The sequence below is a fragment of the Gekko japonicus genome, unplaced genomic scaffold (genome assembly GCF_001447785.1).
Source record: "Gekko japonicus isolate JY-2015 unplaced genomic scaffold, Gekko_japonicus_V1.1 scaffold1230, whole genome shotgun sequence".
In the NCBI taxonomy this organism is placed as follows: domain Eukaryota; kingdom Metazoa; phylum Chordata; class Lepidosauria; order Squamata; family Gekkonidae; genus Gekko; species Gekko japonicus.
This window is the reverse complement of record NW_015160249.1, coordinates 546,505-560,351: the sequence shown is the minus strand read 5'-3', so window position 1 is coordinate 560,351 and position 13,847 is coordinate 546,505. Positions and strand designations below refer to the sequence as shown.

Genomic DNA, 13,847 nt, shown 5'->3' with positions numbered 1-13,847 from the left:
CTCCTCTGCATGTTAGGCCACACACCCCGAATGTAGCCAATCCTAATGAGTTTCTGCTGTTGGGTGTGGCCTATTATGCTAATGAGTTCCTGCTGGGCGTGGCCAACTTGGGAGCCAGCCGGAACTCCGTTCCTGTGCGTTCCTACCCCAAAATAGCTCTGGGTGTGCCTACATCTGAAATACTGTGTACACGTTCAGGCTATCCTACCTCAAAAAACAAAAAAGGACAATGCTCAGCAAGAGCAGTTAAAAATAGCTGTCAAAATGAAGCATCTTTTATAACAATACAAATGGTGCTTTTTAACTGAGAGAAAAAGACAGCTTTCTTGAAAAACCCAATAAAAATTTATAATAAAAAAGAGAAAAAGACAGCTAACGGGAGAATTTAACAAAGATCTATAAACTGATAAACAGTATGCGGAAAGTTTTTCTCATTATCATGCTATGAAGCTCATTCAACACTCAAATGATGTACAGATGCAGAAAGACAACTGCCATTTCCACAGGACAATAAAAGGAACAATGAATCATACTCAGAATAGCACAACAAATACAGTGAAAAACTACAGGGATTTTGTAATAAGGGATGCTAATTTAGGAAAACTGCATCAGAATTAGATGAGCAGCTCCGCCAACACCCTCGCACCACTCTGCCAGAGAATCCTTCAAAATCTACCCATGTAACTGAGATTACAGTCTTGATATTTAAATCCTAGCAAGTATTGTTTTTATCCACTTCACGAAAACACTTGTTCCAAGTTTTCACTCCGTCCTTCATACCAAAGCAGGAACTGTGCTTGCCTACTTTAAACAACAGAACAAACTGCAGTCTTTAACATCTGTCTTACAACACACACCACCAGAATGACAACAAAGTTCACAAACCTCACTATACATCCCGAAAATCCATAGGCTCAGAATAAACTTGACTGACTGTGGGTCCTCCTACCTAAAAGCTTTAATGATGAAAACATTTCAATTTTTCAGTGTGTTTAATAGCTTGCTGTGTCCCCTATTTTTTTTCCCTTCCATCAACGCTGTTATAAAAACAGAGGCACAAACCTCACACGGTCCTAGCATGACTACTTCTTACAGACGAAGGTCCTGTGCCTGCCTAGTTGGAAGTCAGCCTAAGAGAGGCTCATCAAGCAAACTGAGGAGCCGCTTCAAGAGTGGAAAGACGTAGCTTTAGCTGTGTTCCTGTACATCACGCCTGCAAGCATCTGTCTGTTTGGCCATCCATTCATCCCTTTGTCTGATCCAGGGTTTTTTCTCCCCTATATCATATCATATGTTTTGATACAAGCCAGTGTGATAGTGATTTGTTAAATAAATATTAATAAGCAAATTCAATAATAAATAAAGAGAAGAGTAGAAAGGAGAAATAACATGTTGCCCTGACAAGTAGTTCTTGCTGTGTTCCTGTACATCACAGCTGCAACTGTAAGCATCTGTCTGTCTGGCAAGCCATTCATCCTTTTCTCTGAGCCAGGATTTTTCCTCCCTGTATCATCTGTTTTAACACAAGCCAGCGTGATTGTCACTAGTTAAATACATTTAAAACAAAATATAAATACATCCAATAATGATTAGAAAGGAGGCATAACATGCTGCCCCAACACGTAGCTTTCGCTGTGTTCCTGTACATCACACCTTCAAGCATCTGTTTGGCCGTCCATTCATCCTTTTGTCTGATCCAGGATGTACCCCCCTTCCCGTATCATATCACTTGTTTCGAAACAAGCCAGCGTGATTGCGACTGCAACTTGTTCAATAAATTATAAGCAAAAAACAGCAAACAAATTCAACCACAAATAAGAGTAGCAAGGAGGCGCGCGCCCCTGCATCGGAAAAAAGCCCCCGCGAATGCACCACAGAAGCCCGGACCAAGCGACCTAGACCTGGAAAGGGAAGGCCAAGCCGGTTTCTTCAGCTCCACCTGGGAAAAACCTCCCCGGTCAGCGCACGGGCAAAGCCGGCTCTTCCTTCCCACCCCCTCCCAGTCTTTCCCCTGCGGGGCAGCGGCTTCCCTTTCCCGCACCCACCCCACTCTCCCCCCTGGCGGCACCGACCTCATCGTCCCCCAACAAACCCCCTCCGGCTCCCCTGACCGGGGCGAACTTCTCCAGCGCGGCGCCGCCGTCTGCTCCGCTTCCCACCGTCCGGTCAGACCAGCAGCCCATTCGCCAGCCAGCCACCACCAGGCAAAACACTTCCGCAATAATGCGAACCGTGACACGGGAAGCAAACCACGACCGACCAATACGCTGCGCCGTCTCAACCATTGGCCGCCCTCCCTGAGCCTATGAAAAGGCGCCTAACAGCCCGATTTGCGAGAGCGAACGAGATCCTGGCGCATAAAGAGCGGAGAGCGCATGCGCAAATCTGGTTTGGCTGTCGCTATAGTAAGGATCGATTCAGTTTTGGGTCGCTGGCAGGTCTTTGACCCGGAAGTAGTGCTTTAGAACTGGTTCCTCAAGGTAGGGAGACAGAACGCAGAGCGCCCAGGGTTTATATGCCCTTTCCAGGAAATGTTTTCCTTCTCTTGCAGCGGAGTCCATCCCAGGACCGTGAGAAAATTGGCTTCTTCTTTTTTGGGGTGTCAATTTCCAGGTTGAGTCTGGAGTTGCAGCTGATCTCCAGATGACAGCGATCAGTTCCCTGGAGAAAATGGAGGGTAGACTCTGTGGCATACCGTGCTGAGGTTCCTCCCTTCCTCAGGCGCCGCTCCCAAATATCCAGGAATTTCCCGACACAGCGTTCTTCCTCCCTTCTCTTGTTATCAGAGAGTTGGTGTGGCATAGTGGTTAGGGTGCTGGACTAGGACCTAGAAGACGTGGGTTCAAATTCCTGCCCACCATGAAGCTCCCCTGCCGACTTTAGGCAAGTCTCTCTAATTACTCTACCTCATAGGGACTCAGTAACAGTGAGAAAGGTGGATCCAGGTGGGCAGCCGTGTTGGTCTGAAGCAGCAGAACAAAGTTTGAGTCCAGGGGCACCTTTAAGAGCAACAGAGTTTTATTCAAGGTGTAAGCTTTCATGTGCAAGCACACTTCGTCAGATACAGTGAAGCAGAACTTCCTCAACCGTTACATATAGAAAAGGGGGGTTAGTGAGAAAAGTGGATGAGGTAGGGTTGCCATACCTGGCTTGGAAAATTCCTGGAGATTAGGGGGGGAGGGTGAAGTATGGGGAAGAGCAAGCACTCGACAAGGATGTGATACCATAGAGTCCATGCTCTGACACTACTGTTTCCTACAGAGAAACTGATGTCTGTAGTCTGGAGATCAGTTGTAATTGTCAGAGAACTCCATCTGGAGGTTGGCACCCCCAACTATAAATTATTGTGCATGTCTGTCCTTAAGCCCTTTAGCAGAAGGGTGGACTAAAAAGTGCAGAAAGCGCATTCTGTTAATCATGTGCTGAGAGACCCATAAATAACAAGGAAAGCTGTTTTGGAGTGCATGGTGTTTGTGCTGTGTTTCCTGCCCTTGTGCCTTTGGTTTGTTGCTGTTTGCTAGTGAAAGTTTGTTATTGTTCTAAAATTAGTATTATAATTGATGCATTTGTTTTCACGGGACCTGGTGGCTGGTATTTTGTAGTTATTGATTATATTATACTGGTGTGCCTTTGGTGGAGAGATGGCATAGACTATTTTTAATCAGTAAAACACCTTAGAAGAGTATTGGGACCATGCACCCTTCTTCTTCTATACACAAACTACAAATTACGTTGTGTGAAAATGGTTCTGCTAGTCTAGATGCATCTCTCTTGTCTCATTTCCCATAGGACATTGGAGAAATCTGAGATATCATACTTTTTCTTGAATAGCAGTAACCCCCCCCCCCAAGTGGAAGCAAAGACTTCATGCTGTCTCTAACTAAGGTTTTTCTTTGTGTGAAAAATGTGGTGATTCTCAGTCTTACATATTTACAAAATTGTTATGCAGACATAATCCAGCATTATCATGTTGCTGGTTGGAGCTGCGGTTGAAGAAGTGTTTTACAGTAACTTTGCACTGTAATCTAATGGTGTTTTTCCTATGGGGCAGAGGTGGGAACTGAAACAGAAAGTGTTTATGATAACTCCGCAGTGTCCAGTGTTACTACTGCTGTTGTGTAGTTAGCTACCATCCATGACACCATAAATTAATTGGGCTTAAAGGGCATGTAATTCTGAGAGATTTAAAAGAGCCAAATGATTGACCACAAGGTTTTAGGACTTTCAGGTTTATCGCAGCAACCCTGGGGAAGGAGTGATGTCCCCTCAATTAGCTGCTGTGCCATCCCTTGGATTCCCTATATTATTTTCTCATAGGTGGGAAATCTGCTATAGGGGATAGTTTTGATTTCAAAAAAACAGCCCTTTAAGAAAAGCAAGGGAGCTGTTGGTTTTAAAATATTTCAAATTTCAGCATACAAAACGTGACTTGCCAGGAACCAAAGTTAACCAAAAATCCAATAGGAAAAGTACCAGGCAGACCTCTGGCTGGATTGGGTAGGTGGACGGAAGTCCAGAGATATTGTCACTCCCAGAAAGGCCTTTCCCCTGGTCACCAAGCGCCTTCAGTGAAAATCTAAGCAGACAGGTAGTCCTTCAGACGCCCAGACCATTTTAGGATAAGCAGCCGCGAGTGGAGGAGTGGGGAATCAAACCCGGTTCTCTCAGGTTAGAGTCCACTCATTTAACCAGTACACCGAGCAGCTCACGTAATTGAATACGGTTTTAGAAAAAAAATTATAAAATTACACAAGAAGACAACACAAAGACAATAAATCGAATTTCAGCATACAAAACGTGACTTGCCAGGAACCAAAGTTAACCGAAAATCCAATAGGAAAGGTACCAGGCAGACCTAGGGCTGGATTGGGTAGGTGGACGGAAGTCCAGAGATATTGTCACTCCCAGAAAGGCCTTTCCCCTGGTCACCAAGCGCCTTCAGTGAAAATCTAAGCAGACAGGTAGTCCTTCAGACGCCCAGACCATTTTAGGATAAAGTGCCCTTCTTCAGGGTTGCTGCTGCAGTTAACTTCTCTGCTCTCTAGTTCATAGACTGAGAGCTATTTAGCTCATGAACTTCTTCTCCCTGTATGTGACTGTCAGCTTTTAAGTTCTTTTGACTCCACTGATAACAGAAGAGAGTAGAACCACAGTCTCTGTACCTCCCTATTAGGAGAGAAAACTCGTAAGGTCCACTTTATCACAAAGGGTTTTGTTTTTGAAATGGGTTGCTGAGATTTTTTAAAATGTAAATTGGATTATTTTTTTTTAAGTGGGTGCCCCAAAGTTGTATTTTTCACGATTTAGGCAGAGGTTTTAAAGGAATGGTTTTATACGTGCATATTGTTTGTTGCGCATAAGCTGTTAGGAACAGATTTGGATAGCTCTGTATTTCAATGCTGAACAAGCCACCTCTTACTCTCAGTTTAGTTTCGTACTTGCTTGCAGTGAGCAAAGTTGTATTTTTCACGATTTAGGCAGAAGTTTTAAAGGAATGGTTTTATACATGCATATTGTTGTTGCTATTTCTATGTTGAACAAGCCACCTCTTACTCTCAGTTTAATTTCGTATTTGCTTGCAGTGAAGAGACCCAAGGGTTGAGGCAAATTAAAGTTGAGAAAAGAATAATAAAGCAGGATAGCATCCAGTAGCAATAAAGCAGGGCTGCTATGTCTGCTTATTAAGTGTTCAATCTTCTTTAATGGCTGGCAGTACCCTGTCTGTACTCGTCCACAATTTTTAAGCAGTGTTCTGCGTTGCCTATGCAAATTGCTCGAGCTTTCGTGTAGTCTGTGATCAAGCAAACATACATAGGAACAGGATGCATGCGACAGCACAGCTGGTAGTTTGGTTGTGTTTTTATGCACTACTGTGGCAAATAATAACAATAAAATGTGCTTTGTTTTAAACATTAAGTCTTTTTTAAAAATAGTTTTTATTATTTTTAGGATAAACAGCATATATCCACCTAACATATATCCGACTAACTTTTAACATAATAAACATAAAGGGAATCTAAACCACCTTATTATCACAATTTTTGGCAGTGTTACAACTCCCACATTATATGTAGTCTATTAATACAAAGGATAGTCGCGCAAGACTTTAACGCTTTGTGCAAATTTAGAAGAAAAGTACGTCCTTGTTGTTTAAGAATAACCTTGTGTTTCTTCAAATATTCTGTCACAGGGAACCATACAGCTAAGAAATCTTCTAATTGTTTCTCCAACTGAAACATACAAATACCATTTGAGATCTTACCTAATGCAAAGTGATCCCACTGTCTAGAGTACCACTTTCGCAAGGTATATGCTATCTTAAACAGGAAGTCTTCATGATTTAAATAGAAAGGTGTAGCTCTGCTTAAATTGCACTGTAAGATATAAATCTTTTTCACATTTAATTGGGGAATAAGCTCCATTGAATACAGCAGGACTTAAATATTTGCTACAATTCTAGCAAAGGTTGTGAACGGCTGAAAGAGTTTTACTGAATAGAAATCAAAGGCTGACGTACTTTTTTATCATTTTGTTCTGGCAGCAGACGAGAGGACCGAACTGAGATGTCTTCTATCCCTGCTTCCCGTGCTCCTTCACAGGTGACTGTGGCATCACAAGTCCCTTTTGCAGACCTCTGCTCGACTCTAGAACAAATACAGAAATGTAAATCCCGGCCAGAGAAGACAAAGTATTTCAAAGATTTTTTAGATTCCTGGAGGAAATTTCACGATGCCCTTCACAAAGGTGAAAAGAACGTGATGGATTCTTTTTATCCTGCTATGAGACTTACCCTTCCCCAGCTGGAAAGGGAGAGGATGGCTTACGGAATTAAAGAAACGATGCTGGCTAAGCTCTACATCGAACTGCTAAACTTACCCAAGGGGGGGAAAGACGCTTTAAAACTTTTAAATTATCGAACCCCTGCTGGCTCGCGGGGAGATGCTGGGGATTTTGCGACAATAGCCTATTTTGTGCTGAAGCCAAGGTGCATCAAGCAAGGTCAGTTGACCATACAGGAGGTGAACGTTCTTCTAGATTCTGTTTCTACCAATAATGCTTCTAAAAGGAAAGATTTGGTCAAGAAGTCTCTTCTGCAGTTGATAACTCAGAGCTCGGCACTCGAACAGAAGTGGCTGATTAGAATGATTATAAAGGATTTGAAACTGGGCATCAGCCAACAGACCTTATTTTCCATCTTCCATCCCGACGCCACAGAGCTGTTCGGCGTCACAACCGATCTGGAGAAGGTTTGCAGGCAGCTGCACGATCCTTCCGTGTCTCTCAGCGATGTTTCCATTTCTCTCTTTTCCGCCTTCAAGCCGATGCTTGCTGCAATCGCCGACATACAACAAATTGAAAAGCAGATGAACCATCAGAGTTTCTACATAGAAACCAAGTTGGACGGCGAGCGGATACAGATGCACAAAGATGGGGACGTGTACAAGTATTTCTCGCGGAATGGCTATGATTATACTCTGCAGTTTGGGGCATCCCCCCTCGAAGGTTCGTTGACGCCGTTCGTTCATAACGTTTTTCGGGAGGATGTTCAGAACTGCATTCTGGATGGCGAAATGATGGCCTACAACCCCATGACACAAACCTTCACGCAGAAGGGAAGTAAGTTTGACATCAAGAGGATGGTGGAGGATTCTGAACTGCAGACGTGCTTCTGCGTGTTTGATGTCCTAATGGCGAATGGCCAGAAGTTGGGTCACGAGATGTTGAGCAAAAGGTACGAGATACTCAATAAGCTCTTTACCCCAATAACAGGTCGAATACAGGTTGTTCTTAAACATCAAGCCAGCACACGGAAAGAAGTTATCGATGCTCTAAATGATGCTATAGATAACAGGGAAGAAGGAATTGTGGTGAAAGACCCCGCATCCGTTTACAAGCCAGATAAACGTGGAGAAGGATGGCTGAAGATAAAACCAGAGTACGTCGATGGGCTGATGGATGAGCTAGACCTTCTGATTGTGGGGGGCTACTGGGGAAAAGGCCTTCGTGGTGGCATGATGTCCCACTTCCTGTGCGCAGTTGCTGAGATACCTCTACCTGGTGAAAAACCATCTGTGTTCCATTCTATTTGTCGTGTCGGTTCTGGCTACACTATGAAAGAGCTGTATGATCTTGGCCTGAAATTAGCCAAACACTGGAAACCGTATCGTAAAAAAGATCCTCCTTGCAACATCTTGTGTGGGACAGAGAAGCCCGAGGTCTATATTGAGCCTTGCAATTCAGTCATTGTTCAGGTCAAAGCAGCTGAGATTGTCAGTAGCGATATGTACAAAACTGATTGTACCTTGCGTTTCCCTCGTATTGAGAAGATCAGAGAGGATAAAGAGTGGTACGAATGTATGACTCTTGACCTTTTAGAACAGCTCAGAGGCAAAGCTTCAGGGAAGCTGGCGACGAAGCACCTCGACGTTGGTCACGATGAGCCGCAAGGGAAAAAGCGTAAAGCTGTGCCCAAGGTCAAAAAAATAATTGGAGTAATGGATCATTTTAAAGCCCCCGATCTTTCTAACGTTAGCAGACTTTCCAGCATATTTGAAGATGTTGAGTTTTGCGTCATGACTGGGACAGAAAGCTGTTCAAAAAACGAGCTGGAAAGCAAAATAGCAGAGTTTGGCGGTAGCGTAGTACAAAACCCGGGTCCGGACACGTATTGCGTCGTCGTAGGGACTGAGAACATCCGAGTGAGAAATATTGTTTCTTCCAACAAGTATGATGTTGTGAGAGCAGAGTGGCTTTTACAGTGCTTTGAAAGGCAGGCGTTTGTGCCGTGGCAACCTACTTTCATGATTCATATGTCCTCTGAAACGAAAGAACACTTTGCCTGCAAGTATGACCGCTATGGTGACAGTTACACTGCTGATACTGACATGGCCCAGTTAAAGGGGTTGTTCTCACGGATGAGTAATTTGAGGGAGGAGATCTCTTGGGACGCGATTGCTGACCTAGAAGAACGGTATTCCTGGGGCAGCTCTCAGCTCAGCATGTTCAGGCAGCGCACCGTTTACCTGGACCTCTCTGACAAAGTCGGCGATTCGAGAGACAAAGTTAATCGGACGAGAGTGGTAACCGGCGCGTTGATGCTTCGCTTTCACGGAGCGAGGGTCAGCTTGCGGCTGGAGGAAGGGGTGTCCCACGTAATTATCGGGGAAGATCGTGGTCGGGTAAAGGAGATAAAGGCGGTCAGACGAACATTTACAAGGAAGTTTAAAATTCTGTCTGAACAGTGGGTAAAGGATTCCATAAAGGCTGGGAAATTACAGAATGAGGATGCTTACTTAATTTAAATGGGATTTTATTTAGCAGGGACGGAGATGCTTGTATCTCACGCAAGAGAATTTTACCAGGCTCTTTTTAATCCTTCTCTGTTTTAAGAGTAAGTGTGGGAATGAAAGAAAGCTTTCAGAAAAAAGGGAGTTGCCGTTGTTTGGGGGTTTCTCTCAATTTAATCGAGACTGGTGCTTCTTTTACATAGTAGCTAAACTATTCCTGGGCTGATTAGAACTCAGTCTGAGAACATGTTAACCTGGAGCGTGAATTTGAAGCCATTTAATCCTCCTCAGCATTACTTTGTTTTTTAAATCCAAGCACTACAGCAGCAGGGCAGTTAGTCATTCTGAAACTGCTGTCTGCTTGAGAAGGGGAAATAATCTTTTAAAGGTTTCTGATGATAGAACTATTCTGTGGCAAATTGCAAGCCATTGTAGCAAGAATTTACTGCAGTTACGTTGCACCTTCTGGCAGCAACCATGTAATCTGCTGTGGCATGTTAGCTGTACTATTAAACTACAGTCTCTTAAGATAAATTATGCAATGCCAGTTTTATGCATGTTTATGCAAAGTGGAACTGTTTGGTAACACTTAATTATTCTCTCCTATTTGACTACCTTTTTAAATATAAAAGAAAGGATCTTGGTGTTGAGTTTTAGTTTAAACAATTTCCTCTCTATAGCTGCAGTAGGATCCAAAAATTTAAAAGAAAGGATCTTGGTGTTGAGTTTTATTTTTGTGGCCTTGTTTAAACATTTTCCTCTGTATAGCTGCAGTAGGATCCAAAAAGGCAGATTATAAGTGTACCAAATGTACCAAGAAAACACTACGGTCTTTCAAGAAGGGGGCTTTTAGGGTTATAATCTGAATGAGTTTGAAGTCTGTCATTCTTGAAAGAATTGGTTTTAAACAGCTTTGCAGTTTTGGAACGTAAATGAGTTCCATGCATAGCGTAAGATATTTTTTCATAGTCTCTTTCTAAATGTCCTGTACTGAATTATACAAATAAAAATGCTATTTTTTTTAAAAAAGTTGTTGTGTACTAAATTACGAAGAAATGTGCAGCAAAGATTTTTAATGTATTTAAGAGCTTAACACAGACATTGCTAACTTTGGAGGTTTTGTATTTTCCTAAATTTATAACTGGGCTAAGACGTTGTTATAATTTCAAATCAAAAATATTAGGGGAAAGGCTGTTATACTGATATCTTTTGATGTATCCATTTGTTCTGTCTTGTGCTCTTAATACATAGATGTCTTTGACCAGTGGGTTTGGGACCTGAAGGTGGGTAAAAAGTAGCCCCGTTTATCTCTTAATTCCTTTCATCACAGAGATATGCCTTTCCTCTTAAATCTCCACAATGAAAGGGGCTAGAGGCTTCCTTTTTACGAAGAAATAAAATCAAAGCTGGGAATTCAGCAAACCTGCTACACAGATAGTTACACCGCTAGAACAGTAGAAAGATATTCAAGTGCCAATTTTTTTTAAAAAAAATCTCCCTGATGGCTGAGGGAGAAAATGGCTTCCGTGGGAGCAAGGGCAGAGGATATATTACGATCAAAAAAACTCCAGCATTATGGGCTCTGCTGCGATCTTTCTCGAAACTTAAGAGAAAAGCAGATGTAGGCTGCGGTCACACTGAGCATTAGCCACGCTACAGAGACAGAAGATAGGCGAATTTTCTGGGCACGATCAAACCGCAACATCTGGGAAGCGTAGAGCTCCCATGGTGAACATGAGGCTTCCCACCGAAGATGCACCGTAAAAAACTAGTACCTCTGAGGTAATAGTTTCCGGAAACTGCGGGGCAAGGGCGGGCGTCTGATCACGTTTCCGGTGGTAGCTCGTGGCATCCGGCGCCTGCCCATGTCCCGTCGCGAAAAGGTTTTTTCCCCCCAAGTCTCCATGGGATGCGCACAAGCACCCAACGGCGCATGCACACACTTCGGTTAAAAACACACACACAACCCCCGCCACGCCGCTTCTTTGCCGCACCGCAGGATTTATGTATGATCGGCACCTCCCCCCGAACCACAGGACGGCGGCAGGACGTTTGAACCAGCGGCCGTGCGGTAGTTCGCTCTGGGGCAAACGGGGCTGTAGAAGAGATTAGAGAAAGGACGGGGAAATTCTGGGGCCACCATACTGTGAGGAAGCAGGAGGAAACTCAGCTTCCCAACAACATCTTACCTGGGGCCAGTAACCTGTGTGGAAATGGCCCAGGTGGGGTCAGTCAGCTATAGAGAGAGTTCCTTTTTTAGTGCTTGTAGGTTTAAGTCCTTTATTTGCCTAACTCTCTCTGGGTTTTCTCAACGTTTAAGTTCGCAGCAAAACAGCATCCAAATAACCCCGGGGGCAACAGCAGACTGAAACCGGGCTGACCTCTGAAGGGAGGTAATGTAATGCAGAATGGGGGGGGGCCAGAATCAAAAGGCTGAACTCGATTTGAGTGCAGAATTGCCTCGAGGGCACCACGGTGAACATGGAACATTGAAAGGAGAGTGTGGAAAGGGCCTTAGAGACTCCGGCTCTTCTTTCTGTATTATTTTTCTTGTTTGCTTGTTCCCCTCCTCCCCCCGCAATTCTTTCCAGATATTTTCCCCCTGTATTTCTTGCCTGCCTCTTTTCTTCTTTTTTTTAAACTCACTTTTTATTTTGACCGCAGCCTTTTGCTGCCCAGGCAGCCTGAGATTCTTTTATCTCATAGTCTGCCCGCCTCTTCTTCAGTCCCCGGCTACCGCATCATCACGAAAGTGATGGCCTGCTATAAGCGTGGCTCTCCTCCTCCGTCTCCCTCGGTGTCTGCAGGGGGGAACAGAGCCGGTCTTTTCGGCCGGCCTGCCATCGCCTGCGGGAGAGAATCCGCCCACAAGCGGGAGCGTTTTCGCTCCGACGTCCCCTTCGTTATCCCGCCACATTGTTCCTGTCTTCCTCACTCTGCTTCATCGCAGGGAAACAGACCACGGGTTGGTGGAATAAAGAGTACACAGCTGAGCTTTTATTATAGAGACTATGAATCACTCTGAACTCTTCTGGCATCAGATGTTGTGGGGTATGTTGAATGACAAAGCTGCAGACAGAAGAACCGAAATAGCAGGCAGGAGCATTCTGGAGCGGCTCCCGTAGCCTAGCTCCCCCCCCCCTCCAAGTCAGATTACAATGCCACTTAATGAGAGGGCTGATTGAACACATTTAATAACTATTGATTGCAGAAGGTTAGCTATTTCCAGAATGTAGCAAGCACTTTTTATTGGAATGAGCAACACATAAAGAGCTCCCCACACACACAACCCTACAGATTATTTCTGGAATTAACTAGCGGCAGTTGTTCATTTAAGACTGCAGCAATAAGATGGTTCAAATGCAGCGAGTCCCAACACATCGAGCTAACTTGGAACTCGCTGGAATTAACTAGCGGCAGTTGTTCATTTCTGATACCGGGAAGGCGGCAGCAATAAGTTGGTTCAAATGCAGAGAGTCCCAATGCATCGGGCTATCTTGGAACTCACAGTGAAGTTTAACAGTAGCATCAATAAAACGGACTCCTCTGTTCAGGGTCTGTGTTCTGTGTATTCTTGCCACGTTATCTGACCGTAAAGCTCAGCCAAAATTTGCAGTGCCAAGAGAGTTCTGATCCAGATATGTAGAAGGGTGGGGAGGCAGAGAGCAGAGGTGGCAGAATGGGACCGTACCACGAAAGGCTGCAGGAGATTATGTTTTTCAGAGCTCCCTCGACAGTAATAATTCTATATGAGTGGGAAACTACCATACGGTCTGGTGAGAACTTTATACCCCCGATGAGCTAACTTTAGAGCGGGAATCAATAGAATGTGACTGTCCCCACCTTAAGTGGTACAGCCCTATTCTAGGCTCCGGACAGTATAGGGTTGTTAGTTCCGGGTTGGGAAATACCTAGAGATTTTGTGGGCGGAGCCTGAGGGCAGGGTTTAGGGAGGGGAGGGGCTTCAATGGGATATAACGCCATAGAGTCCACCTTCCAAAGCAGCCATTTTCGCCAAGTGAATTGATCTCCGTCGCCTGGAGATCAGTAGCCCTCTGACAATGGCAAGTGCCTTCTCCTGGTCTACTCCTGGGTGACCCCACCCACGGCCCCTTCCCAGCATGCACTTTGCTGTTCTGTTCACGCTGCGAGGTCTAGCCAGCTTTTGTTTCTCCTGTACTTTTCCCCCTTGGTTGCTAGGAACCCCGCTAGGGAAAATTCGGCACTTCTACAATACCCCCAAGCAGGGCTAGTAGCAACTAAGGGGATTGGGGCTTTGATGGAGGAGTTTGTGCAAGGGGGAAGGGTTAAACACTCCATGCAGTCCGCTGCCCAAATTAACAGTCCCCTGTGGCTGAAGCTGGGAGAGGTGACCACTCCATCCCATCCTACATCAGCAGGTAGGCCCAGAGAGAGAGCGCCGAAAAGACCACTGGCGGACCGACCGGTTTCCTTTCACGTCCCCGGTACAGCCAGACCCCATCTGTTCGCTGATTTGCCACTTGTCGCCTGTCAAAACAGTTGTGGATTTCTGCTCCAAACACAACTTTGAGCTGTCAG

General features: G+C 44.7%; 1 protein-coding gene across 2 annotated transcripts; it reads left to right on the top strand.

Moving 5' to 3' along the window:
• Positions 1 to 2,470: 2,470 nt before the first annotated feature.
• LIG4 (ligase IV, DNA, ATP-dependent) lies at positions 2,471 to 9,928 on the top strand. Of its 2 annotated transcripts, none has more exons than XM_015414105.1 (2): positions 2,471 to 2,570; positions 6,545 to 9,928. In XM_015414105.1, the coding sequence occupies exon 2, from the start codon at positions 6,564 to 6,566 to the stop codon at positions 9,300 to 9,302; it is 2,739 nt and encodes a 912-aa protein (XP_015269591.1). In that variant the 5' UTR covers positions 2,471 to 2,570; positions 6,545 to 6,563; the 3' UTR covers positions 9,303 to 9,928. The 2 variants fall into 2 exon arrangements, with proteins under 2 accessions (XP_015269591.1, XP_015269600.1); XM_015414114.1 differs by lacking the exon at positions 2,471 to 2,570 and adding an exon at positions 6,280 to 6,306 and having other exon boundaries at positions 6,542 to 9,928.
• Positions 9,929 to 13,847: the final 3,919 nt, after the last annotated feature.

What these genes read in the sequence shown, in the direction of transcription:
- LIG4 (XM_015414105.1), top strand. Translation starts at nt 6,564, where the DNA reads ATGTCTTCTATCCCTGCTTCCCGTGCTCCTTCACAGGTGACTGTGGCA.